General features: G+C 46.8%; 1 protein-coding gene across 4 annotated transcripts; it reads right to left on the bottom strand.

Moving 5' to 3' along the window:
• Positions 1 to 549: 549 nt before the first annotated feature.
• Positions 550 to 27526, bottom strand: SLC41A3 (solute carrier family 41 member 3). Of its 4 annotated transcripts, none has more exons than XM_049826492.1 (11): positions 27435 to 27526; positions 25148 to 25466; positions 14467 to 14574; positions 13569 to 13640; positions 12643 to 12787; positions 10347 to 10493; positions 7602 to 7746; positions 6805 to 6884; positions 4844 to 4978; positions 3909 to 4057; positions 550 to 1464 (listed from the first exon to the last, which is right to left on the bottom strand). In XM_049826492.1, exons 2-11 carry the CDS (start codon positions 25436 to 25438, stop codon positions 1279 to 1281), a joined length of 1458 nt encoding a protein of 485 aa, XP_049682449.1. In that variant the 5' UTR covers positions 25439 to 25466; positions 27435 to 27526; the 3' UTR covers positions 550 to 1278. The 4 variants fall into 4 exon arrangements, with proteins under 4 accessions (XP_049682449.1, XP_049682450.1, XP_049682448.1 ...); XM_049826493.1 differs by having other exon boundaries at positions 27443 to 27458; XM_049826491.1 differs by lacking the exon at positions 27435 to 27526 and adding an exon at positions 26566 to 26689.
• Positions 27527 to 27680: the final 154 nt, after the last annotated feature.

Here is a 27680-nt window from a genome sequence, read left to right on the forward strand (position 1 = left end):
TTACTAAAGATAAGGCCTAGCAGCGTTTTTCAAAAGTTTGATCTACATCCTCAACTCTTGACTCTTGGGCACCTTATTATCAGGAGGACCCTACTGCTTCTTTGATTTCAGAGAGAATTGGCTGCTTTCAGACCCACAAGCCTCCCTGATGTGTTCTGGTAGCATGAGGTAGCCAGCCACCCCAGAGCGAAGACCTAAGGAGTCAATTTGCCAAATCCTCGTGCCAAATCCTCACCCAGCCCAACATGGCCCCTATGCACATACAGGTTCTAGACTCATTGCAGAGCAATGTTAATGAGTGGATGGCAACTGTGGGAGAGGGTGTGGGCTTTTAATTCTAACCTGAAACATGTGGGCTGCAAAAGGCTGTTCTTGGTTAGGAAACACTGATTTTCCTGAAGCCCTATTAAAATTGTGTTGTCCAGCCCTGAATGGATGAGAAAGAAACGAGCAAGTTCTGCCCGACAAGTCTGAACTAGAAACAGGCAAAGCCATGGCAAGAAAAAACAATCCCCAAATCCACAGCACTACCTTTTTTTTAAACCGCTTTATTTGTGTATATATTTCTAGAAACATTTTAACTACTGGACATTTCATAAACTGTAAAAACACACCTTCCAACCCCCCAAGTGCAATCAATCCAGCTTGTCAGTCAGACAACAGTGACGCTGCCAGGGCAGGTAGGTGGTATCCCTAGATAACCTCCCCCTGGGCACGAGCCAGCGAGGAGCTCACTGCATCAGATCCTGAGGGTCTGTGCGATGGAGAGGAGACAAGTTTAAAGACCTGGTTGCTCTCCTCCTCCAGGGATGCGACGGGAGAGAAGAGGGGGGCGAATAAAGAACTTCCCTTGATGGAAAGCCAGAGTCCAACAGAGAGTTTGCGACATCCACTTAGCAGGATCGGATGCAGTGACCTGGGCAGGCCTTGGAGTGGCCTCATGGGCTGCGTTGGTGCTAGGGATGAAACCGATCAAAATGCTCGCTCATTACAAATGGTCCAAATGCTCCTTAACGCCTTGTTTGCTGGGCACGGGTGTGAGCAGTTGGCGCTGCTTAAAACCGGCTTGCTCACTTGCGAGGGCGCAAGTCTGCGGGTGCTGATTCCTCGGGGCTGGTGAGCCCAGCTGTAAGGCACGATGGGGAGGAGAGACGGGGCGTTGAGGGCGCCAGGGGAGGCCCAATCCAGCCGGGTGACCCAGCGCTCATCGCCAAGGACCCCCTTGTCCCAGAGGAAAGCACCGTGTCGCACGAGCGATGTGGAGCAGCGGACGGTCTCTCAGTTCCCCAGGTTCATGTCTGCACCGTGGACAAGCCAAACCAGACGGAAACAGACAGCCAGGAACCCGGTGCCCAGGAGATCCCCCAGGGCAGTGAGGTAGGGGATGGAGAAATTATCCGGATCCAGTGCCTTCCTCCACATCAGGCGCACAATTAGGTCAGCCACGTAGAGCAGGATTCCCACCTGAGGAGAGGCAAGATAGGCCCTGCTGTGAGGCAGCAAGAAGGTAACGCGCAGCCTCCCTCAGCTCACAGCCAAAATGACGTGGCCACAGCCTAAGTACCAGAGCTAACAGGGATCGCCGAGCATTAACACCTTCCCCAGAGAACCGCTGTTTCTCTTTGGGATGGAGCTGCACTGGGATGGGTGTAGCTGGCTCATGCCCTTGGGCACTGCATCGCCTGACATCGCCCATGGCCCCATGCTGCCAGACACAAGTGTGGGGACCACGCTTGAACTGCTCACCAGTATCGCGTGGCCCAAAACAGGAGTTTGGCCACACCAAAAGCATCTCCCAAAGGTACAGTTCCCGCTTCCCAAGCCATGAATGGGAGCGCTCGCATTCACTCCACCAGAAGCAGGGGTGCTGTGAATATGCAGGCAGCCCCAAAGGATAAGTTTGTAGCCACATTTTTTCTCTTCATCCTTCTCTTTTCCATTAGAAATTCAGATCGCGTCTACTTTGTTTTTCCTAAGAGTCTCAGTGGACAACTGGAGTTTGAGGCAGTTTTTACATCAAAGTTATCCCAGGCAGCACTGACATGTTAAAAAAAGAAAATAATTTCTTTTTTTTAATCTCAACAGTTTTAAAATCTTTGTTGTGATTTCTTTTAATTCCTATTTCATTCCCAATTCTGATAAACAGATGGAGGAAAAAAATACTTTGGTTAAAGATTAAAGACTATCTAGTTAATTGAATTAAGAAGAGAAAGAGAGTTTACACCCCACATCTCTGGTCCCTCCATGGGAGACCACAGCACAACAGGAACCAAAGCCAGAAGCGGCCTTTCTAAAGGTGAGAACTGCAAGCTGGGTGCAGGGAGAGGGAGGAGGAGAGATGGGGGAAGCAAATTAAATAACAGAATCACAGAAACTAAAGCTGGATGGAAACTCAAGAGTATATAGACCATTCCTGTGCCTCAGTACAGTATCAAATGTGCCCACATCTTTCCTGATGGTCATTTGTTTAACGTATGCTAAACAACCCTTAAAGATGGAGATGTCACACCCTAAGCATTCAGTCCCATGGCTTTTTTTTCTGTTCTTGTTTTTCCCAAGGTCTAACATAAATCTGCCTTTTTCCATTTGAAACCCATGATTTCATGTTTCATCCCTAGTGACCACAGAGAAAATGTTATTCTGTGCCTCCCTACAGAAACTTGGTAGTTTAAAGGCTGTTAACCAGATTTTTCTCAAGACTCTCTTTGGACTAGCTAACCCCAGTCCATTCAATAGTTCCTCTGAGGTCATGTTTTCTAGGCCTCTGATCTTTCTCTTTGGGCTTCCTCCAGCTGACCCAAACTTCCCCCCTGTCTTTCTTTCTGTCTTTCTTTACAAAGTATAATGGAGGTGAAGAAAGAACCAGGCTGAGTGTATTCTCCTCCACTGGCCTCCATGGGAATCTTTCAGGGTCAGTGGCGTTGCTGGGATTCTGCTCTTTACACTGTCATTTATGCTGTGTATTTTCATGCTTGGCTCTGGTTGAGGAGTCACCTCCATGCATAAAGAGAAGAATAAATATTTTCCTTTACAACTATGGCTGCACTGCTGGGCTTAGGGTTGTGCAAAGGTCGAGAAAACCTGATTGTTTACACACACAAGGAATTCACCCACAGACACGAGGCTGCTTATAAGGCAAAGCGAGAAGTCAGCTACCTCACCCTGCAAATTAATGAATCACTGATTTAAAAGGGCAAGTGAAGTCAGAGCCTCTGTGAGTTCAAGCAACAGCCACATGCATTTCTGAGTGAGACAACACAGTTTACAGGGCAGGCAAAACAGCGAAAGGGAACAGGCAGAACAAATCGGATGAACTGCCCATTGCCTACCCAGAACTTTTACTTTTAAAGATGAACTTCTCAGGCCTAGGTTTTCTCTTCGGTTTTGACCCATATGGCCCTACCCAGAGGGATCCCCAGGTCTTCACCATGATATGTGAAACTGGTTTCCAAAATGAGAGGGTAAATCTGATGGCTGGGGTTCACAGCCTCTCACTTGCCCCTTACTGGGATGACCAGTGGCAGTCTAGAAATACTTGGGGCTTAGAGACTTCAGGACTGAACATGGTCAAACAACATACCACCTATAGCAAGAGGTACCTCCTTGCTAAGTATGTCTCTGCACACTTACTGCAGCTCAGCGGACGATGATAACTTGTTCCTCATCTCATGTCTGATGCCTCACTCACCATTAAGGGCAATTGTGCTCATGAGGGAAACCAGACCCTGGCAATTTGGGTGAAGTATTACTGGACCCACAGAAGATACATGATGCTTGGTAGGAAGCACACCTGAAACGATTGGAAATGTGGGCCGCTGTTGCAAGTTTTACCATGACTTCTGTTTAGCCTGGAGACTGCTTTGTTTGGTATCTGAAATGTTCCTTTTGGATGAGAGTTTGGGGTTTACCTGCAGCAGAGCAGCAGTCAGATACAACATCACAAAGGTGAAGGACAGAGACGTGTGGCCTCCCTGCAGCAGATGGATGGTGTAGAGGAACACGAGGTGCCCTGGGATAACCAGGAGGAACAGGACTCGGGCTGACTTGGAATTCACCTCTGCAGAGGACAGAGACAGAAAGAGCAATGACAGCGGCTGCAGATGGTGCGGGGAGGACAGGACACAGCTGCATATTTTAAGGCATAGACTTGGGGCTGTCCTCAGCCACCAACCACATTGCTAACACTTTTTCTAGACCCCACAGCAACCTGGAGCATCTGCAGTATCAGCCCAGCAGCTTTGTCTAGCACTGAAACTATGTGCCAAAGACGTGCTCGATGCTGATCCACTCCACTTCTTCCAAACACTCCTCTCAGCTGCTGTCTGCCTCCCACTGCTTCTGCTCTGCCTTGCTGCAACCCACTTTCCCAGTTTTTAGTTTGTTTTAGCAGTAACTCCCAACCTAGCAGGGAAAATCAAGAGGAACCTGCAATCTAAAAAGACAACATACCCAAATCCAGTTCTGCTAATGCTTAGGTTTATCCATTGCTGAAGATGGAAGAATTGCTGATTTTCACCACTCTGTACACGGGTGATGGCTCTAGGCTGGCTATGGTTAAAATTGCTTTCTATTAGATCAAATCTGAGATTCTTTTTCAATCACTTTCTTTAGTGCTCCCTGAAGGCCAGTTTCTTTCCATGCCAGTGAGCAAGTATACCACAAGCTTTTTTTCAAGCTGCCCACTGCAAAGATCCTCCTCTCTAATATGAGTACCTTCCCTCTGGAAGGGGGAAAGGGAGTTCTGCCTTTGAAACCCACGTAGTCCTTTGCCAACCAGGCTTGGTAAAGGAGCTATCTGTGATGACAGGCCTTGGGACAGGGACACCTAGAGTTCAAGGTCTACCTGATGAGAAGAATGTGGTGCATGGGTTGGGCCAATTCTGCCTCATCTTGTATGGTAAAACTCCAGGCATGCTCCAGAAGTGCAGGAATGTGGAAATACGGCTGGCCTGGATGGCGACCAGATTCCCTCCAACACCTATGAGGACAAAACACAGTAAACCTGTAAACCACCTTCACTGCAGCAGGAAACATCAGTCTAAAACCTAGCCCAAGGTGAGTCGATCTGCATTCACTTAGAAGCTCACTGAGACCAGCAGTGAGAGAAAGAGAAAACCTGATCTTACGTCATGGTGATGCTGCGCTACTCAATTGGCAGGAACAGCTCTTAAAAATCAGGAAGGCTCCGGTGATCATCTCCTGACTGCTTTATTGGAAACATTTTCCCTTGCTTCCCAGCACCAGCTGTAAATGCTACATGGCCTCTGAAGATGATGTAATTGCACCTGGTTTGACACAGTCTGTGAGCATCACCTGAGGAAAGCAGCACATGCAATGGCAGATGCTGCTCACGGCCACTTCTTGGATTTACTCACCCAGAGAGCCGTTATTGTTTAAAAGAAAACAAACATCACAGAGAGTGATTATATGTCTGTCTGAAGGCATCTAACACACTTGATAAATGAGAAGGAATCATACAAGAATGAATCAAAGCCCAAATATGGGAGGTAATTAAAAGGAAATTAATTCCTTCCAGACTAATTAATTCTAGCAAACATGAAAAAGCAGCTATGTTTTCCAGCAGAAAATAGAGGGATGATCATCTGTGGGGCAAACCTCCACCACCCTGAGTATCTGCAGGGTAGAAATGCCACAGAAAAGATAATGGTGAGCCAGATCCTACAGGCTTCTCATATTTTTCCTTCCCTGAAGAAGGAAATGCTCCGTCATTAAATGTGAGATTTGCCAGAGCAGAATCAAAGTAAAAATACTAAGATGAGCTCAATGTAGCTCAAGATGGGAGCTTTCTGAATCATGCACTGCCACGCTTTGCAGGACTCCCCTGCACACGCAAAATGAAGAACTACCTGTGCAAAGACACTGAGGATTGCGTAACTCTGCTACCAGCTCTGCCAAACGGGTCACCCGCCCCGACAGAGCAGTGTCTGGGTCAATCATTGTTCAACTAAATTGCTGTTGACATAGTCTCCTAATGAGGTTCTTTGGCTAATGGTGCTGGAAAGAGTTTGTCAGCAAGGTGGCTGTCTTCATGCAGATCCAGTCAGGTGACAGCTGGGTGACACCCCCTGACACTGCAAGAGGACACTGTGCTTTGGGGGTGGCAGGAGGCCAAGCCTGCCCTAGGAACATGGGTTTCTCCTGGGATGGGCCTGGCCTGCAAGAACATTACAATATCAGAAAAATAACCCAGTGGATCCTCAGTGATGCCAGGATCCCCAGCAGTCTATACTGGGGAGTGTGTATATAAAAGTACTGTGGGGCTTCAAACAAATATAAATATACACACAAAGGATGTCGAGATATATGTATTAAAAATCTGTATGTATAATCCATATATAAAATGGGTTTTATATATATACACACATATAGAATCTTAATATATTAATCTTTATCAACAATCTGTATAGGGGATGACTGCACAGCTCAAATTACAGAGCAGAGAGAAACAGGGAAAATGGATTTATTGTGACACTCTTAGTAGGTTTGATGTTATGAAAGTAAAGGTGTTAATGTAGCTCTGAGAGACTACTATAGGATGCTGTTAAACCTTCCCACAGCTCTGCCTGTATTTTTCAGCCCTGCCTGCTATTTTGCTCCAGAGACGCTTCAAGATATGAGTAAGCAGGGATGTACAGGTGACCACTAGCTTCACTTCCACTCATGATGGCAGCAGGGACTTGAGCACAGACCTCTGTATAGGGGCAACAGTGGCTACCATAACCCTTAGGGAGGAGGGGGAGGTATAAATAAGAGCATGCATATAACCCCCCCTGACCAACCTACCGTTAATCACAGGTGTGAAAACTGCCATGCCTTCAAAGTTTGGGTCAGTTACAGTTTTGTCCAAGATGAGCCCACCAATGCTGTTAAAAAAAGACAGGCAATCAAGGTGGATCAATCTCTCTTCCCAGGGCAATTCCTATGCCATGAAAATAGCACACTGAGATGAGTTACTGCTGCTTCCCCATTGCCAGAGCTGGACTATTCACCATTTACTCCTTTTACAGCTCAGTCTTCACCAATAGATCAGTCTTACAGGTTTTGTTAATGGCATAACGTGATTAGGAAGACCTCCTTGCCCACCCTTCAGCAAAACTGCTAGTAGCCAGGAAAGCTTTATCATCCTTCCCAAAAGTTTTGCTACACTTCTATACTGGTCTTAACAGTTTTTTTAAATACTCTCCCAGATCTCAGCTGGGTCTGAAAGGTGTAGCACAGGGGGAATGAACTACCTGGCTCTACATTCAACAGTCTTCTGTCTTTACAGCTGGATAAAAATGAGGTTGAAGTCTGACTATTTGTGATGGCCATCATCTCTCTTTTTGGTTTCCTGGCTTGCACACACGGCGAAGAGATGTGCAAGTGAGACATAAAATGATGACTTGCTTTTTCCAGTCATTTGGAGGCTCCTTATCTGCTATCTTACAGCCTGTTGGAGGGCCCACCAATGGCTGAGAACCACTGGACAAATACCCCTCTGCTGTCTCTTCCAGTTTCACTTTTGATGGCTTTCTAAATGAGCACAGGGTCTCTCTGCAGCACGCATACATGTTGGGCTCAGGAGCAGTTCCTCGCTTTACCTGCTGATGCTCATTGCAACAATGACCGGCTGCCATCCAGATTTCAGGACTTCAGCAAGGGAAGGACTTTGCTTGGCAATAGCAACCCAGAGAGGGATCATGACAATGAAGACAGCACAGATCAGAGGAGAAAGGTATTTCATGTCTGGCAAGAAAAAGAAATCTTGAATTAAATGTCCATGGCTTCACAGGTTGGCAAAATCATATTGCAGTCTGGAAGAAAGGCAGCAGGGCTCTCGCTCAGACTGAGTTACGTTAGCAGAAAAATCAATCACATGAAGCTAGATATCTCCCACACAACCACCTACTCCATCACAGAAATCCATAATTAATCCCTGAAATTCACTACTAGAGGACGTTGTTTGAAAATCAGCAGGATTCAAAGCAAGTTATATTTGAAGATGAGCAAGTCTCCAATTCCATCTCCAACTAAGCAAGACAAAATGTTACAAAAATTCTGGCTTCAGGGTACAAATCAAACAGCATGGCAAGGGGGAAACTCCTGTGTGCAAGCTGTATCACACAACAGACATCTCACGCCTTCACCTAAAACCAGAGGTAATAGGTACTTTTTTGGTGGCAAGCTAGCAGAACTGCTGAGCAGCTGGTCTGCTCTATGGGAACAAATGCTCTCTTGCACATATAAGCCAGTTAAGATCCAGGGTTTCTTTCGTGCTAGCTTACATGTGTTTCCATTAGGTGCTTTTCCCATTTGGTAAGGGCATAACCTTGAAGTGACCTTTAGAAGCAAAGGAATTAAAAAATAAGTAGATGTGCAGCACTAAAAGAAAATAAACATGACTCAGAAGCATGAGAAACACCTTCAAGCAATGGGGATGATGCCAACCCTTTTGATATAAAAATGCTTCTTCAACAACGCTCTCCATCTGGTCTCTGTGTTGGGGCCAAAGCCAGCGGGTTGTAATGCAGACTTTGCAGGTAATCTGGGAGATGAAGCCGGCTCAAAGTGTGCATTTTTCAAAATTACATTGCCAGGGCCTCAGGCTACCTGGATGAGATAGCACTGATGTGATGAAACCTTCCATGAATCAAGGGCTCTTACACAGAGGTGCACTCTCCACGCATGTCTTCAGCACTGAAATGCAACCACTTCTGGGATGTAAATAGCTGCTGTTTTGTCAGTGTACTTTACCACCTGGAGTCATTTAGGACAGATGGGTTGTATGACAGACTTAGCCGCTGTACTGGATCTCCTTTCCTCACCCCTTGTTGTTTCAGACAATTAATTCCTTCTTAAATAATGCAGACACAGAGCACTGGAGTCTATCAAACCTTATCAAAGCCCACAGAAAGACTCCTGGTAGGATGAATGGACTTCAGTCTCCACATTCCAGTTCTGCCACATTTTCTCACCCAGAGCCCATAAGCAAGCTGAAACCCTTTAGGGTTTCAGGACTTGGAAGGACCAGGGTTAATTTCTAAAAAAATTGAAGATCTTCACTGGCAAAAGAGTATTCTGCAGAAGGAGGTGGTGCTGCATCAGATGGCACATCATACTCCAAACTTTACAGACTCACCGGTATTTCTGAAGGATACATTTTGGTAGGACCCAGAAGTTGCCACAGCATGACCTGTCCCTTACTACACACTGGGGAGGGAAATGGATTTATTCAACCACCATCAACAGTGCCTTCCTCCTACCTGCTTCACTTCATGCTCCTAATGACTAGCTGTCTGTGTGCTGAGTATTTTCCATCTCAAGAGGCTATTTAAACTACTCTGAAAACATCGTGAATGCTCTCTGGTCGCAACCATAGAGGTTATGATGTTGTTCTGCCATGTGCTCCCTGGGAGGTATTATCAGAGGCATAGTGATTGAAAGACACTTTACACAGGCAGGTGTGATGGCATCATGGAAAAAGCCTGTTTAAAAAAAAAGCACCTCTGAAGCTCAAGGAGGACTGGACGGAAGCGATTTGTGGGCCTCTCCCTGCAACGTGTGCTCCTTCGCTCCCTCACTTGCTGGCATATGGAACAAGTTATGCAAACTGAGAACAGCTGCCTTGCTGCTTCTGCTCACAGTCTGAAGCAACAGTTTGGGTTTCCAATGGTATTGAGTTTGCTGGATCTTTTTATTTTCCTGTTTCTATTCTAGGTTAAGCTCATGGTAAATAGCCTAGCACTTTCCAAGCAACAGTCAGGCATATATCACCAAGCTGCAACACGTTTTGAGCTTTTCAGTGTCAACAGGTACCCAATTCTTTGCCAACCAGCAGAACAGCTAACCCCATAGCCACAACTCCTCCTCAGAGTCCTGTGAGCATAAAACAATGCAAAACTGCCTTCCTCCCTCAAATTTGATCATATCTTGTTCATTCACGACTCTCCACATGAGAAGATACAAGAATATTTTACAAACGCCAAAACCCTGAAATTGCTTTGTTGGGAAGGACCTGCTATTACCCATGCAGTGAAAGTAGTTATGCTTGGCCAGCGACAAATGCAGGAACATAGTCAGTGTCACATATGTCAACCTTCTGTTCCAAAGCTATGCAATACACGTTGGTCATTTCTTTGACAAATCCCAGTTATGTTTCTTAGGCTCTGCCTTCCAGTTAACTACTAAAAGAGAGCTTGGAAAAAGCCTCTTTGATCACTTTTCTAACCCAGTGACATGACAGCCTCCTTTCTGAAACATTCCAGAAATTGGTAAGCACCCTGCAATAATTTCACAAGGATTCATCCCTTGCTTGCTGAGCTCCAAATCCCTGCTAAACACTGTACCTATGTATTTGAAGAGTGTACTGCTGATTCCTGCCAGCAGGGAAAGGGTTATCAAGTCTCCAAGGCTTGCTGCTATGGGTGTGGCAACATTGTCTGGATTGATCCCAACTTTCCTTGCTCCGATGATCACTCCAATCATCACCAGACCTAGAGAAGACACAGAGCAGGCATCAGAGAATGCATCCTGCTGCGTTTCACCCCAGAGCTTCTGTTCTGGTTCCCAGAGGGACGCGCAGTCTGGGAAAACCAAGAAGCAGATTGCCCACAGCGGTACCATACAGCTGGAAATTGGACATCCCCAGGAATTTGTCCTCTTGCTTTCGCCAACCTGAAGGGCATGACTCTGCCCTTATGAACTGCACCAAAGGCCCAGAGGCACACAAGCAAATTCCAGGGATCAAAGGAGATACCAGCAGGCAACCCAAATGTAGAAGCTCCCCTCCTGAGCAGCCTAATCTGCTGCCTTGAAGCAGGACCAGGCATGAAGCACACTCATAGATAAGCACACAGCAGGCATGCAGCAGCCTCCTGGTGCCATCCCCCGCTCCGGATTCCACAGCACAAAGATATTTTCCATATTAGACCAAAATTTCTCTGAGTTTGAACCACCAAGGAGCAACAAGCTTCCTTACAGTAGCCTGAATTAGCTTTTCAGTCCGGCCATCATGAGACAATCAGACTGACGCCTCATGTCCCAGAGTGTTTGGGGCTGCTTTAATTTGCACTGGGTGGATGTTGACGCTGTGAGCAGCTCCAGAGTCAAGCGGTTATGGAGGTAACCCACATCACCTATTTTCCCCTGTTCTCTGAGCTGCACCTGGAAAATCCAGCTGCTGGAGAGGAGGGAAGTCTTGCCTGCCCAGCTAAGTTAATGACCACAAACCCCACAAACCCCACACACCTGATGAACGTGTGGGAATCCCTCAGCCATCAGATCTCTCAGAGGCCTGCAGAAGAGCCACCTGGAATAAACCCTGCCTGGCCAGCCTCCACTGCTGTGTGATTAGCAAGGGCAGCCTTGGGACAAGACACATGACATCTCTTCAAAGTCCTTCTGTGGCTGACAGGATGCATCGAAGGAAACCTGAGAAACGGTGGTTCTCTCCAGCTCACCACCTCTCTGGGCCTGTTCACACAGGCCCACCAAAGCTGAGCACGCACGGGAGCATCGGCTCTCCCCTAAGAAATGCCACGTGTGCACCTTCCCTGATACAACATCCCTTTCACAGAAACACATCCTCATACAACATGGCATTCTCCACAAAAGCCCTCCCAGATACCCATGCTCCCCTCCCCACAGCACAGTTCATGCTGGTTCCCTCCCCAGTCATAAAAAAGCAGCCTCCTGTCATGCACACCCACACACAGGCTGTCTGTGACCATGTCCAGGGCAGAAAATACTGCTAGCTGAAAGCCTGTGATGGTACAGCAGCAACGCCTCTCTATATCACAACGAGCAAGGAGATTGAAGGAAAGAGTTTAATGAAAGCTGGGCTGCTGTTTTTCTTTTTTAAGAACTGCCTCATCCCATGTTTTTCATCAAAGGCATCTACTATCACCCTTTGACTCCAGCTTCAGGATATGCACTTGCTCTAACTTGTCCCTTTCATTTAGAAAACTTGCTGTATCCAACTATGCCAGCAACCTCTATTCAGGGTATCATGCTGCCCTCATATGGCAGACCTACAAACTGATCACCTTCAGGCAACACAGAGCAGCTCCTACCCGTCCGCCCCATCACATTTCCCTTGCAACGGGAATAGCCAGCGGAGTGGACTGCCTGGCTCAGAGCTCACAGCAGGTAAGCCACAGGGCTGGCCACAATCCTCTGCAGTGTATTGGGTGACCCAAGTCCATCTCAGCCATAGTCTGGAGCTGTCTGCTAACAGACTCTCAATACCCTGCTTTGTGCATGGCATTAGCCCGTTCTACCCTAGGAAAGGGTGAGTGTAGATGGCTAACGTGTCACCCAAGACACATGGAGAAAGTGTGTGCACATGTGTGTACAGCCATGCATAGCATGTGGCATTTTTCACAAGTCAGGTGAAGTGGGACATTTTGATTGCTGCTGTGGATGCCAAGAGCAGCAATGCCGACAAATAACAGATCCTGGGAGAAAAGAAGCAAAGGCAGGATGAAGAGGGGGTGAAAGCAGCAGACATAGGACTAATGCTCCCTGCATCCCTCCTCCCAGTGTCAGACCAAAGGGATGTCACCTGGGCCTCCCAGGAAGAACGGAGAGTTTTTTCTGCACCTGAGTGCTGCATGTTTGATCTGAGAAACCAGAACAACTCACCAAGAGAAAGTGCAGCTATGAAGGCCGTGGTCACACTGCTGGCACACAGCACAGCAGCCTGGCTCAGCTCCACAGAGCCCTTGGAGATGGCTCCCAGGATCACAGCAGCAACAGCAGCCAGAAGTCCCACCACGGTGGCCTGGACCTGGCGGCCAAAAGACAAGTGGTGAGCTATCATCTGCATCTGCTCCCAGGCAGTCCTGGCTCCATGCGACCACAGCATTGCCACAAAACTAAGCCTTGCAGAGATGCTGACTGCTTATGTATTAAGCAGCATCCCTGTAAGGCTCCACTACATTAAAAAGAATTCCTGCCAAAGTTTTTCTCCAAACTTCTGGAGGCCTGCAAAGGGCAGATAACATTTCAGCAAAGGACACCAAGTCCACCAGCAAAGGAATAGCCCTGCTCAACACAAAAATGGGCTCCCCATCAACACAGCACTCCTAGCAAGCTGAAAGCTGTGGAAGGAGATAAGGGAAAGCACACAGACACATGTTGCAAGCACTGTGGCCTTGCCATGTGCAACCCCTAGGCTGGTTGCTGGATTTTAACAAGCAGAAAGAGCTACAAGAGTCACATTTCTCCCATCTCTCCCCTCCTGCCCAAGGCTGATTCCCAAACACTGCCAGTAACGGACAGGCTTTATCTGTTGTGAAACAGGGACTGTGCCGCAGCTCTCCCTGAAAAAAAGTTTCATTATTTCAGTTTGTCCACGAAGACAATTAATGTCTAGATGTGTTTTGCAGCTAAACTACAAGTACACAGAGTTTTATTGGAGATCAAGTCCTGGGCTCTGCTTGGCTCTGTTGAGACTACCTGCCCCAAATCAACAGCCTGGGATTCAGCACTGCTGGGAACAGATGCTGTTGGGCTGCAGCACAGCAAGAGAAAAGGGCCTTTTTCCTCTCCCAGCTCAAGTGACTCACCTGGATAAGGGCTAAATTGCACGTGGCCATTTTCCATTGCTTTTGGGCATCATCCATCTGTCCGGTGTTAGCCTAGGAGCCAAGAGAGACACCCTGAAAACCTGTTCCTGTGGCACAGGTGGCTGCTGAAGGCAGTTTCACCTGGTCCCTGTGAGAAAGCGGCTGCTAAAGCCAGAGAGAGGCGAGTGCAGGTCGGCATCTCCCACCCTCCCCTGCACTTCCTTCTTGACACATCTCTATCATGCTCCAGCCCAGTGTCCCAGGGGTAGCAGAGGCTCACATGGAGGTGCAGAGGCATTGCAGGGCATCCAGCTAAAGGTGGAGCGGGCATATCCACCACATCCCACACAGACCAAAAGCTGAACAAAGTAAACCCCATTTTTCCTCTTTCGTTCCTCCCAAATTGCTCTGTTAAGTTTCAATTTCTCCCAAGACATGCAATACAAACAGCCCAAAGTAAACAAAACTGTTTAGGGAGATAGGAGAAATCAAATCCAGAGTAGCAAAAGCTACTGCAGGTCCCGAGAAGCTTCAGTCTGCTCCCCCCAAGGTAGGATTGCTGGGAAGCCCTGGGTCTCTCAAGGACCAATACCCACAGAAAAGCAATTCAATACTGAAGCTGACAGCTGCGGAGCCCTGGCTTTGTCTCCTTCATGTGTCACAGGGCCCCAAATATCAGCAACTGGCCAACCAGGGATTAATTCACCTTGAAAGTGCAGATGGAAATTCTCTGTTCCAGTTACAAAATGAGGGCAAACACATTATTTTAACTCACACACCACTAGTTTCGACTTAGCAGAGAAGGGCATGTCCCATACACACAGTGTGGTTATATAAAAGCAGAATCTCCTGCTGTCCCCTGCTAATCCCACTCCCCACCCCCCTTGTTAACACTCACAGCAGTAGAGAGCCTGGATGCCAGCGTCATCTCAAGATTACCCTTCAGGCCAACCAGGGCAGGAACCAGGATAAAAACTTCCGTAATTGTCCGAAACACATCCCAGTGCTGGAAGAAAACAAAGGCAATGACCTCAGTTTGTGAAGCTGACCAACCCAGTGCTGTTGCTTCAAAGAGGAGTGGGTTCCTAGCTCACCACCTGCTCTACAGGTGTCTGCTATGCACATGGGGGCAGATGTTGCCTTGGGCTGGCTACATTTTGGGAGTGAAGGAAGCAATTTTTAGCTTGCAGTATTTTTTCTGATCTCATGCACAGCAAAGCACTACCCTAACAGTGAAAGGAACTTTCTTCCTGAGGACAGCAGAAGATTTTGGAAAGCCACAAATTAAAATGTGCCTTTAGCATTAGCCAAGAACAACGTGAAAAATAATTAGGGTTCACAAGCCAAATGAAATACAGCATGCTCTCCATCCTTTGTACTGACACTAGATACAGGAACGCCTATTGCTATCAAGACTCACAAGAATAAACACAAAGATCTGGAAATGATCTAACAACAAAAGGTTGTGCCTGCCTTTTTTTACCAAACTTCTAACTAAGCATCTAAGTCTGGTGGTGGGAGGGAAGGAGATTTTTGTATTCTCCACAGGCAGTTCCTAAATCTTCCTGTTAGCAAGCGTGCTCCCAGCACAGCTGGAAAAAGGATTTTGAATTAAGATACCCCATAAGCCCAAACTGCTGGGCCAATATCTTGATTATCATTGCTCCTCTGAAGCTGAACTGTACAAAGCTGTTGAATCAGCTGCAACACTAGAAATGATCTGAAACCTTAAGAAACTTTGTTAACACATGTCTTCTCTAATTTATCTACCATACAGTGCCTTGGAACATAATTCATTCACCCCCTGGGCATTCAAGAATGTTGACAAAGTCCCACTGCAGCCAGAGAGGTTCACATCAGGATGAAATCACAGAACGGAGCAGCTCACCATGAAGTTAAACCAACTAGCCCAACATCTAAGAGCAGAATACAAGAAAAAAAGAGCAGCGGCAATGAGTTAGACCAAAGGTCCATCTAACCTATCCTTATTTCCACCAGTAGTCAAATTCAGGTGTATAAAACAAGAATCTACAAGTATGACAAGTAGACAGGATAATTCTCGTGGATTTTCCAGCCTACAACTATCTGCCACAGGATACTGAGCTGGTGGTTTTTTTTCTGCACACTTACCAGTGTTCAAAGGATTTCTCCTTCAGGTACTCATCCAATCTCCCCCCTCCAACCTATGTGCCGTCCTGTGGCAAAAATTTCCATAGTTTAGCTACACGTCATGTGAAGGATTAACTTGTTCATTAATTCTAACTTGTCACTGGCTAGTATCATATGATGGTCCTGAATTCTGGCGCTAGAGGACAAAATGAACAACAGATCCTTGCCCACCTTCTCCACCATCCATTGGGGTTCTATAAACCTGAAAATCCAGGAGGTTGGACAGACTCAGTAAATGTCGACACATTCAGCTGTCAGCCTGTTGGGAAATATATAGGGGGTGTAACAGCTTGGTGTTTTGCTCTGACTGTGCCATGGGAAGCTGTGGGAAGCCGGTGGTGTGGCTGTCTGCTGGGAAGACATCACAGCTTCCTTCTGAGTCAGGATGAATAAAAGGGGCTGAGCCAGCCCTGAGCATGTGGTGCAAGACACCCCTCAGAGGTGCAGATAACAGGCAAAACATTATTATCAATAAAAAGGGCACATTTCCTGGCAGTGGTGACCTGGAAACAGGCACGTTTCAAAATGTTAAAGGTAAGTTACTGTTGAGTAAATAACAGATAACACGAGAATAGTCACCTTATTCGACACACTGCAATTTTGTTTGAATTTGTTAACATGGAACTTAAATACCTGAGAAAAGCTAGGGGCGGACATCTCTTTTAAAGATTCAAATCCCCCTCTCTCCTCTCTCTTTAATTAAGAATAAAGATCCAAACACATCTCTGACACCTTCAAAAGGAAGAGGAGAAAAAACAGACTTCATAGTCACAATGTAAAAAAACGCCAATAATTTAAAACACACAGGCAAGTAGACATTCATATTTAAGACCTTGCATATTTTTACACATAAAAAGACATATAAATAAAAAGCAACAGAAAAACTCAACTGTTTATATTTTCTGTGCATGTCACGTTTGGGAAATATTACTTTGTTTTATCAATGTAAGCACCAATCCTTGTGTTCATGATGAATTTTGCAGGTCTCAAGCGATCATAACAGAAGTTTCAGCATGAGGTATGAGTTTTTGGGACTCTGCCTTACATATAATTACACCGAAAGGCTTTGAACAATTAATAAAGAATCGCACAACTTTACTAATAAAAAAAGCTGACTTAATTGCCTCCATTTGAGTCTCATTAGTGATTCATCAAGAGCCTAAGGACAGATTCATAATTATTTATACCACAGTAGCCAGGACTCCATTGTGTTAGAGCCTGCAGAAATACAGAATAAACAGATGATCCCTGCGCCATCACCTTCCAGGACCGTCAGCTGGAGGAGCTGGTGAATGTGGCAAGTTAGAGCTGTGCAGGCAAGGAGCTGCCTAAATGAAGACAGCTGGATTATGTCTAGGAAGTGCATCTGTCTTTTGAGATGAAAACTGGCCTAGAAGGAACAGAAACAGTCCCTGCAGGATTGCAAACCCACACAGGGACACTGAGCCAGAAAGAGACTCTTTCCTACTCTGCGTCCCCATAATGGAGTTACAGCCCTAAAGCTCAGCTCTGAAGAAACTTGGTTACCTCATGATCTACTGCAGCTGGTCCCCATGCCAGTTGTGTCTGCTCATGGGGTCCCATAGAGGAAGAGAGGCTATGATGTACTGAGACAGTGTCTCCAGCTCTAGTCTAGCCCCGCTGTCCCTCCTTACAGTGTCCTCACAGTCCCAGCCAGGTCCTGCTACCTCTTCAGGGCATCCATCCTCCCATGGCAGCAGCTAAGAAACCTCAGAGGTTTTCCATTGCCCCGAAAAAGTCAACAGAAAGATCAAAAGATCCTGGACTACAAAACGCAAGCCAATTCAAAATCCTTTTTAATGCTAATCATCTCATGGGCTTTTATCAACAAAGGACAGGGATATCTTATGTCTGTGATTTTTATTTGGACTGTGTCCCACTGCAGTGGTGTGGAAGGGGAGAATGAAAGGGAAGCTTTCCTTCTGAATTCTCTGGTTTGAAATCTGATCATCCAGCTTCAATCTGATTCTTCACCTTACTGTAAAAGAGTGGGCCAAACACTGGCAGGGCCCTGCAAGGTCTCCAGCAATGCCAGCCAGCCCGGAATCCAGATCAACCAGCTGGCCAAGAATTACTGGAGCAGAGGCGGAAACGTCCAACAAGAAAAGACCCATGCAATGCTACTGGCCCTGCACAGAGACTGCATCATCTGCATAACCAAGAAGAGAAAATAGCAAATGGCTATTTCTTTGGGCATCCTTTTATAACAGTATGAGAGACCTGGGGTTGAGCCTTGGAGTCAACTGGGCTAGGCAAATCTCTCTTAACTGATTTTTATTTTTTTTTTAACAGTAACATGAACAGTTAGTCCCATCCCAGGACAGACCAGAAACTGTTAAAAACCTGAAAAGTTTGATAGGAGACAAACAAGCAATTTCCACTTTGCTCTTCCCTTTACAGCAACATCAGCCCTGCAAACAAGAGAGCCAGCTGGACTCCCAGCGCAGAACCACATTATTTCAAGATACTTTGTATGTAACAGAACAAAAGCAGCACCATTAAACTCACATGTATGCTCTAGATACCATCCTTGAGCTTGCTTATGTATCTCCCTGTCAAAGGCAGACAAGGAGTTTCCTAAAAATGTTTTGCAGTGACTGCAAACAGGGCAAAGCATTCCTCAATCAGACCATCCCCTTAAAAATGGGCAAATCACAGACTCCTGGACTAGAACAACCTGTAGTTTCAGTAGCGTGAGCCCTCATGATTACCAATATAAGTCTTATGGTACCTGGCCTCAAGCAAACAAACTTAGTCTCAGGTTTTAGTTGGACAGGACAGTAAGTGCCCAGCTCTTGCACCTGCAGGAAGAAAAGCTGAAAATAAGCAGCTCAGACACAAAAAGGCACAGAAGAATAATCCAAACCTTTAAAGGCTAAGATCTCTGGGTTTTTCCAGCTACTGGTTTTGTTTTCAAATATGGGGTTGTTAATGCCATGGCAGCTTACCTCACTCACATCTCTACTATGCCAGTTGTGACTCTCAATGCACTAGCTCCCTCCTCTGGGAGCTGAACCCACTGACTGATATTTCAACATAGTTGGAAAGACCTTCACCAAAAAATACACTTCCTATTATTGTGCTTCATGCATGACCCCATTTCTAAAAGTCTAGCAAACAAATATACAAAGTAGACTGCAGTCTGATATTTAAAGGACACATGCAATGTAGGTATACCTGGCTTATGTTTTCCATCAGTTTGGATACAGTTACATTTTTTAACAGAGCCCAATTCTTAGCAAGTGCATTCAATTTCTTTTAGACAAAGACCTATTCACCTGCCAAGGGCATGGAGTGGGTACGTACTATGTCTTTATCCTTCTCTGAGATAACTGCTAACTATTAACATAACATCTTGGGTAGTTTGAGAACTTCTGTAATGCTGCAAGACAGGTCTGTGCCTAAGCACAGCACAAGGTGGAGATGACAAACACAGCAGAGCAACAGTGTGTGCCACTCCAGTTAACCCTTCTTTGGTATTCCTCACATTCCCTTTAATTCAACTTCTCTGCCTTCTTTGTTTCTTCCAATGTAAGAAGAAACAGCAAGGTATTGTCTTTCCAAACACTCAAGTATCCATATTTAGCTCCTGCTGTGGTACTAATGCCAGAGAATCCAATGTACTCCAGTGAGCTCAGAGCGCAGGATATATCATTGGGAAACTCTGCCAGCCTTTTGATTTGTAAATCCACTGGCATGAGATGCCCAAACTAGATCGAATTTTGCATTTCTATTTGTGCCACTGGTACAAAGCAAAGACAGATGGGATAGATTCTGGTTGTGGGCACAATGGTGTAAATCCAGCAGCACTCCTTGGAAGTCAGTGGAAGTTATTCAAAATTTACACCCACCTCAGAATCTGGCCAAGAAGCACTCTGTAGGCAATGCTAATCTTTTTATGCTGGCACGCCTCTCATCACAGTATCTAAATGCCTTCTAGACCAAAGATTACATTAGGTTGTTTGCAAAGAACTGGAAGTATAAACTTGCCTCTAAGTGAGACAGGTAGTTAATAACAACCCTGACCTAGATCTCCTTATCAGCAATTTTGGAAGGAAAGAAATAATATCATGCAATAGGGGAATATGCTGCAGTCTAATCCCAGTTGCTTCATATCAGCCATCAACGAGGTGTTTAGCTAGATACAGCAAAGGGAAAACCCAGTCTAACACACCAAGGGCAGTCTCAGGCAGTCTCACTGAAAGCCACTATCCCACTTTACAAGGAGCCCAAGTACTGATCTAAAGAGGATGGATAGTGTCTCTCCAGCACAGGAAAAGCCTACAGCCATCCTGCTGACTGGCTTCTAGGAAAACACACGTTAAAAACAAAAACACACAAATACTCAAGGTCAGTAAATTAGCCCACCCTCTCACTACAAAGTTGCCTAACCACATGTACCTACTTGAACAACATCCATCAAGAGGCCAGCAGCTACCATGCCTAAGCCAGCCAGAAGGAACGGCACGAAAATCTGGGAGGCAATGGAGAATGAAGTCTCTGGGAGAAATCCACTGGCTGACCTGGTCAACTTGCAGGTGAAACCTCTCAGCTTCTTGCCATGGAAGCACAGTTCCAATTGTAACTGGGTGACCACCATGGTCAAACACCATTACCCCATGCTCAGCAGCACAAATGGGGGGAGATCAGGACATAGCACAGATCCTCCTGGTAGCTCTCTTCGAAGTTAAAAGAAATATTTTTCCTTGAACTACATCAATGATGCCAAATTCCTTTAGCTTCTTCTCCTCCTAGGAGCACGTCCAGAGGGTTGCAGCAAGGGTATCCTCCAAAACTGATTCAGCTGGGTTGAGCCCAGGTGGCAGCAAACTTGACGGACACTATTTCTCCGATTTATATCCAGGGGGGAATTAAAAAAGAGAAAAGAAGATTGCGGAGATGTCTGTGGACAAATAGAAATAAGCCCACACCCCATTCAGCTCCCACCACCTCCGTAAAAACCAGTAAGACCTGCTCAGGCTACAGCACTGAAAGAGTGACAGGTCATGCAAGAATCCCTCAGCCTGCTCAAACGCACTAGCGTCCTTTCTCCTCAGGTTACATTTCTTGTCAGACTGCGGCTCGCCTTTGATACGATGGTTTAATATGTAAGCCTGCTGTGAACCAGCCTCAGTTCCCTCACTCCCACCATAAGCAACGTTGAACTTTTCTCACTGTCCCAAGGCTGAGGAGGTGGGAAGTTAACAACCAGGATTCATTTTGCTCTCCTTCAAGGTGAAAAAGGTCAAGGAAAACCCGAGTCCACATTTCTCACCACTGATGATATTACGCAGGTCCCATCCCTGGGCAAGTGACACAGCTAAACCGGCTGATGAGAGAAGATCTGCCCTTCTAGACCCCGGCCCCTCTTGTCCCCTCCATGGTCTCTGTGGGATGTAAGGATCCAGCTGTACCTCTGAATGACTGGCTTTCAGGGGAAAAAAAAAATCCAGACAACCAGCCAATAAGCTTCAAAAGTGAACACCCTTATCTGCTGTCATCACTTCAACTTTCTGCTAGTTTGCAAAGGCCAAGATAAGAGTCATAGCCAGAGCTTATTTAAGGTAGCTCCGTAATCTCACTACACCACAGGCAAGGGAGAGAAAGGGTGAACATTTCCACCGCATGCTGCAAGCTGGTCTCCCTTCCTATCCTAAAGTGAAACACACTGCTTTTGCATACTCCCAGGAACATACTGTCTTTGAGAGAGGGGATCTCACTCCAGACTATCCATGGTCAAACAGCTGACACAAAGTCAAGAACCAGAGAGGCATCACGACTACATACAGCCAAAGAATTTGTATCCTGTTCAGTAAAGACTTCAGCTCAACATCATGCATACGGGGAAGGGAGTCAGGGTATTCTATTGGGGGTCCTTTCTAATAATTAATTCAGGCAAACTAACCGGATCAGAGGATCAAAAAGCTTTAAAAGCACAATTTAGAATGGAAGGTTATAGGATTGCTTTAGTACACTGGCAGCTAAGCTTTTTCACTATTCAACCACAGGTTCAAATCCAGCTATGACCCAGTGAAGGCAAATGAGTGAAAGCAAGCATTCGGTGGTAGGCACAAAAGATACAGGTTTCTTGGTCCAGTTCAAGTTCAATGTTTAAATTGCATTGCCTTACAATTTTGTACTAATCAAGCCCTTCCCTGACACTCTCTGCAGAGAGACATAAAGATTAATGGCTTGTGGACTCTGTCCTTGTGACAGGGTCCCCAGTTTGGAGCTAAATGCATTGGCAGGGTTGGACAGAACAAGACATGCTTTTGCCTTGCAGATCAATAGGGAACTGAGGAAGCTCTCAGCCGTTTAGACAGTGTGTTTCTTTTGGTCTGAATTCACGCAAACCAAAGCATGAAGCCTAGTAGGCTGAGAGGGCACAGCAGACCTCTCTGCAAGCATGGCAGGGTGGAAAACAAGCCCTAGCTACAGATGGAAGAAGACTGTTCTTTATTGCTTTCTAGGTTGATATTTTAGTACAGCCCCCGAAGCCTTCTCCACTCCCAGCTGGCTTGGTGTGTACGTGTGTCTTCCACCTAACAACAGTCCAGCTAGCTGAAAGCTAACAAGAGAGTACATTTCAGCTGATCTAACTGGAAAAAGAGCCCACAAGAGCTGGAAGAGGGAGGTTAACAAAAATCCTGTAACAACCGCACATGACCCAACCTCTTGATACCAGCCAGGAACTCAGAAGTGACAGCATGAAGGCCCAGTTCTGGTTAGAAAAGCATAGAGGCTTCAAGGAAATAAAGGACAATTTCTGGACAACTACCACAGGTTTTCAAACGTCTGATAATGTGCATACCTAGTCCCATATGCCACTGTATCTGCCAACTGGACTGCTGACAGGCAGAAACATTAATGTAAAGGAAATATTAATAAGCCTGAATGACTCAAATCTCATTTAAAAAACACAGCAGCACCACATCCTGTACTAAAGTGTCAGCTTGGCAGGGTTTATGGGTTTATCATGCTTCGTCTCTCTCTGTTTCTAAGCAAGCACCATAAAAAGCCTTCAACCGATGAATCAGTATGCAGAGAAGGTAATTGGTTCAGGTGACCTGCATGTGTACACTGGGTCATTTCATTATGCATTTAAGGAGCCTCTGATAAAGATCCACACCATATTTGTCAGCAAAGAGATGCATCATATTTTCCTAGCAAAGAGATATACCATATTTGTATGCAAAGAGATGCATCAGGTTTGAGAAGAAAGAGAGCATTACTGAACAGCAGGAAGAAGATTATAACTAGTTGGGAAAAAAACCCCACACCTCATGGCTGCACCATTCATCGTGGTAAAACCTGGGGAGGTACACTGCCACCCTGCTCTGCACACAAATATATGCTGTATCCCTGTGCTTGCAAACTAGCCAACAGGTAGCATTGCCCTGGAGGAGTCAAAGCAGAAACAGCCTCTTGGGTGGCCCCTGACCCTGATCTAGGGCCTCCATCCACTGCCACAGTACAAAAAAAGAACAGAAAGATGACAAGTGCCAAAGAGCACAGTTTCAGACCTACCTTATCATCCCTGCAAAGAAGGAACAGGGATACCAGTGAATGCTCTTACAACATAGCAGTGTTAGCAACAGGCAGCGCTATTCTGACACCTTAGACTCATGGAAAGATGATGCTTTTCAGGGACCATACATCCCACTTGTTGGAGTACTATCGCTCCTGACTGCTAGCTCTGTCAGATCAGGCCGTGTATTTTTGTTTCTTACTTTGCTCCTCTCTTCCCCACTTTAGGAAAGGGTGGAAAAGAGAGCTTATATTGACAGACTGAGAACAAGCAGAGGGAGAGCGCCTGGGGCCCAAAGCCTTGCAGCATCGCCTGTTGCCCCACAGAAACAGCAGCAGCAGCAGGGGCAGAAGCCAGGACCGGCTTAGAAAGGAAGGGCAGTTCCTAGCAGCAGCAAGTCCACGATGAGACACACTCAAGTAGTCCATGATCATGCAGTAAAAGTCACTGTGCCAAAGGCCTGCTTTTCTGATGAGATATTGCATGGGTTCATTTCCCAGGCTCTAAGCACTAAAATGAAAGCTCTCTGTGAGCTCTTTATTTGCATAAAACAGAAACCACACTTCTGCGGTTTCAGAGGAGTATGAGATTTGCTTCACATTCTGTTTATATTAGTGGCCCAGTCCTTCCTAGAAAAAAAAAGGGAAGAACACTGAAAGAAAAACACACCTCTAACATGATAAATCCATCTGTAACCTATTTCACGCTTTAATATCTCACAATAAAGAGATAACATGCATTAATGTCAGAGATCCATAGGGAACGGGCAAGTCTGAACAGTGTGAAAAATAAAACTGCAAGCGGCTGCTCAAGACTCTCAGAATAACGTCTAAGGAGATAAAAAGTAGTTTGCCACTGGGTCCTGGATTTGGCTTGGTGTTTTCTGATCTGACTAGACATTCTGCTGGGTATTCAGTACATGCTAAGGTCAGTTAAGGATACTATGTCGCTCTTAAGCCTTTATAACTCTTCTAGCTTAGGGAGATCAGTCTAGGGCTAATAGCAAAAGAACATAGCCCCAGATTCGTGAAAGTTGTCAATGCAAGCACAATAGTTTCAGTGTCACTGTATCAGATAGGTCAGGGCAGTCTGACCCAACAGCTAGCTAGTCAACAAGGGTTAACAAAAAGGCACACAGCAGTGAGAGTCGCCTAGAGTACAAAGGGATAGGAATTTATAATCTGGAAATTAACTGCAGCTTTAAACTGCCTAAAATTAGGTGCTCTCCACTACCTTAAAGCTCTGTATTACTGCACCATAGGAGGAAAGGTCTGATCCTGACTGTCACAGAATCAGAAATCAGACTGTTAGAAGACTCAGTGATTTGAGTCATCTGCTACAAGGCCTTAGAAAAGATTGTGGTCCGCAGGCTGGGCTGGTTGTACGAAGTGTTAACAGTGCTGGTCTGGCTGGGTCCTTGCGCAATAAAGCAGGGGATGCAGGACTATCCAGATCTGTATCCAGGAGTGATACAGCTCTATCTACTGCAGGAAAGCGCTATGCCACCACAGCCCTTGGGGCTACAGCTCAGATACCCTCTTCCTAGGACCAAGGTGAGATCTTTGTACAGGACTGCACCTTCCTATATAGATGTTTCAGATCCTTCACATGCTCTTTAGTGTCATATTGTCTTTTATCTCTAGAGGGTTTTTTCCCTTTTTTGGGCCAGAAAAATACCACACGTGGTCTCCTGAGGGCTGCACAGAAGTACATAATAGCTGACTTTGAAGGACACGTTAGCATGTGAAACTGCTGCAAACCCTTCTTTATTTTGCCATCCCCAGGGCAAAACCCCTGCCTCTGAAGAAAAGTCCCCCACCTATCCCATGCCTGGTACATCAGTTCAGCTTCTTTCCCTTACCTGAACATAATCCAAAACCATGCCTGCCAAGACCATGCCAAGCCCAGCTAGGAGGTATGGCAGGAGCACTTGCAGGCAAATTGCGACAGCTGACTCTTCCCGCGACTTTGCCATTGCCGCTTTCTCCTCAGCCAACAGCTTCTGCTGCGCATGCAGAGAGACATCCTCTGCCTCCTGGCTGCCAACTCGGCTGTCTCTGTGTTTACCCTTGCTCTTTGCTTTGTGCCTGGATCGCTCTCCATTCCTAGTCCGGCCCTCTTTTCTCCTCTGCTGAACTTCCTCACCTTTCATGGTGGCTTTCTTGAATCAAAGAGCTTTTCTGAAAAACAAAGTCAGAAATGAGGAGATAACAAAAAGATGCATTGGACGGGTCAGAGACAGGGAACCCTTTGGTATTTTGTCCACTCCACAAACCTGAAGATCAACTATCACCTCCTCCCAAAGCCCTAGATGCTCTGCTGACAGAAACACCGGTATTTAGTTTACCTTCAACTTTGTATAGTGTCAAAGCAATCTCTCTTTTTGTAATTGCATCTCTTCCTATACCTGTGTTCATGCTGGAGTGCTTGCTGTGCATCCTGGCTCTCACCCTGAGAACACCTGGAAGGATGCAGAAAGTGTTCCACACAGCCTGAATTTTGGACCCACCAGCTCTCACACTGGGAGTTGTAAGAACTGAGGAGCCCAGCAGAATCCAATCCTTTTTGGGGTCTGACCCCTAGCCATGACATGGGAGCAGTTCACATCCTAGCATCCTGCAGTCCAGCCAAGGACTAGCATACCTAACACAGTACAGGTAGGTACTACGCATGGTACCTAACACCTAGCATAGTTCAGCTAGCTGTCCGCTTCTCCTCAATAACAAGATAATTCTTTGATCTACCTTCTAATCTGAATACTTTTTCCTCCTTTGGCGCCTTGGTTGACACGCATGCACTATGTGACTCATCTATCTACAGAGAAGCTGCCATGACCACACAGCATCTTATAAAAAAAAATCGTCACGCAAAATTGGTACCAGTCACACTTTTCCTGCCATCACGTCTCATTTCCTGATGTAACTGTCACTCGCGCTGCCTGCCCCACTGCTGGTCCAGGCAGCGCCCCAGATCTTCCCCCATCACCTCCTGCCAGCACTCATCCCGGTTAACCGCTGGCAGATGCTCCCTGATGCTCCCATTTTCAGGACGGGCCCCTAATGTCCTAAGCCCCTGCGCTACCCCAGGCGGGATCAATCCTCTTCTTGCCCAGCATCTAGGGAGAAGAGAACACTGCTAGGAGGCCCCAGTCACGGCTGGGGATGGGGATGGGGGGGGGGGGGGGGGAGAAGGAGGGATGGACAAAACAAAGTCCCCCCTCTGCGGGAGGAGGAAACGCGTCCCCCATTCCCCCCGTCGTGTCCCCCCCCCAGCGCTTACCGGCTCCTCGCCCTGCGCGGGGCTCTGCCCGCCGGGCCGCGGGCGCAGCCGGGACGATGCAAACGCGGGAGGCGCCCGCCACATCTGGGGCGCGGCGGCGGCGGCTCGGAGCCCGCCCTGCGCGGCGACCGCGGGTTCGAGCCCGGCCCCCGGCCGCGCAGCGGCGGCGGAGGCGGCGCGGCGCTGTGAGTGGCAGTCGCCGGGCCTGCCCCGACGCCGTGCATGCAGCGGGGCGAACGCCCCGGCCGCTCTCTGCAGGCCGGCAGCTGCTGCAAGCCCCGCTACGCCATTATTATTATCATTATTATACCCCCTTCTGTACCTTAGCTGCCAGAGGGGACAGCTCGGGGGTGGGGGTGGGAGGACTCCCAGCAAGGACGGCTCCTGCTCGGGAAACAGCCCCCTGGAAGGAGGAGCTCAGGGTACCGGGGTGCCAGGAGCAGCTCCTGCTGCCCCGCCGGGCCGTGCCCGGGCCTCCCGCCGCCCCGAGAGCCCGTGGCGGCTGTTAGCAGAAAGGGTGACAGCTTCCAGCACGGGCAGAGCAAACAGGAGGCTGCAATTAAGAGCTGAAGAAAGATGTTTCCTCTGTGGTTTGGTTTTGTTTTGGGTTCTCCCCCCCCTCCCCCCCCCTTAGTTTGGCACTTGCAAGCTTCCTGTGCAAAAGCCTGCCTCCACCACAACCGCGGCAAAACTCCTGATGATTTTTTTTTTCTCCCTCCCATATTGAATCAGCATGTTAGAAATGCGATTACAGCATCCATCACATTTAAGTACATAAATCTCATTAAGCACTGAAGGAACCGTACTCATGCAAGTCTCCTGAATCATGCAGCTCAAATTTCCAGAACAATTGAGGATATAAATCATACCTCAGTACCAAAGCAATCTTATATCCTGCTGAAGTCTCTCAGATGTCATGCTATGCTAAAGGGCTCTTACTGATAAAACGGTGTCTCTGGGCCTGCAAGCTCTGGCTCAAAGCAGGGCACACCAAAGGGAGTTGAAGGTTTTTATAAGTGACAGTAACAAAACGCTGCAGCTGCTGCGTGTTGAGGGTGCGCCTTAACTGTTGAATGTCACTGCTGTAAAGGCAAGGCTTAAATTTCAGCTCGCTT

This window comes from Accipiter gentilis, chromosome 23 (assembly GCF_929443795.1).
Source record: "Accipiter gentilis chromosome 23, bAccGen1.1, whole genome shotgun sequence".
Classification (NCBI taxonomy): domain Eukaryota; kingdom Metazoa; phylum Chordata; class Aves; order Accipitriformes; family Accipitridae; genus Astur; species Astur gentilis.

Coding starts and splice junctions, on each gene's coding strand:
- SLC41A3 (XM_049826492.1), bottom strand. CDS start 25,438: ATGAAAGGTGAGGAAGTTCAGCAGAGGAGAAAAGAGGGCCGGACTAGG. Junction 13,641..14,466: donor CATCCAGGCTCTCTACTGCT/GTGAGTGTTAAC, acceptor CTTGGCTCCTAG/GCTAACACCGGACAGATGGA. Junction 6,885..7,601: donor GTTGCAATGAGCATCAGCAG/GTAAAGCGAGGA, acceptor TTTTTTTAACAG/CATTGGTGGGCTCATCTTGG.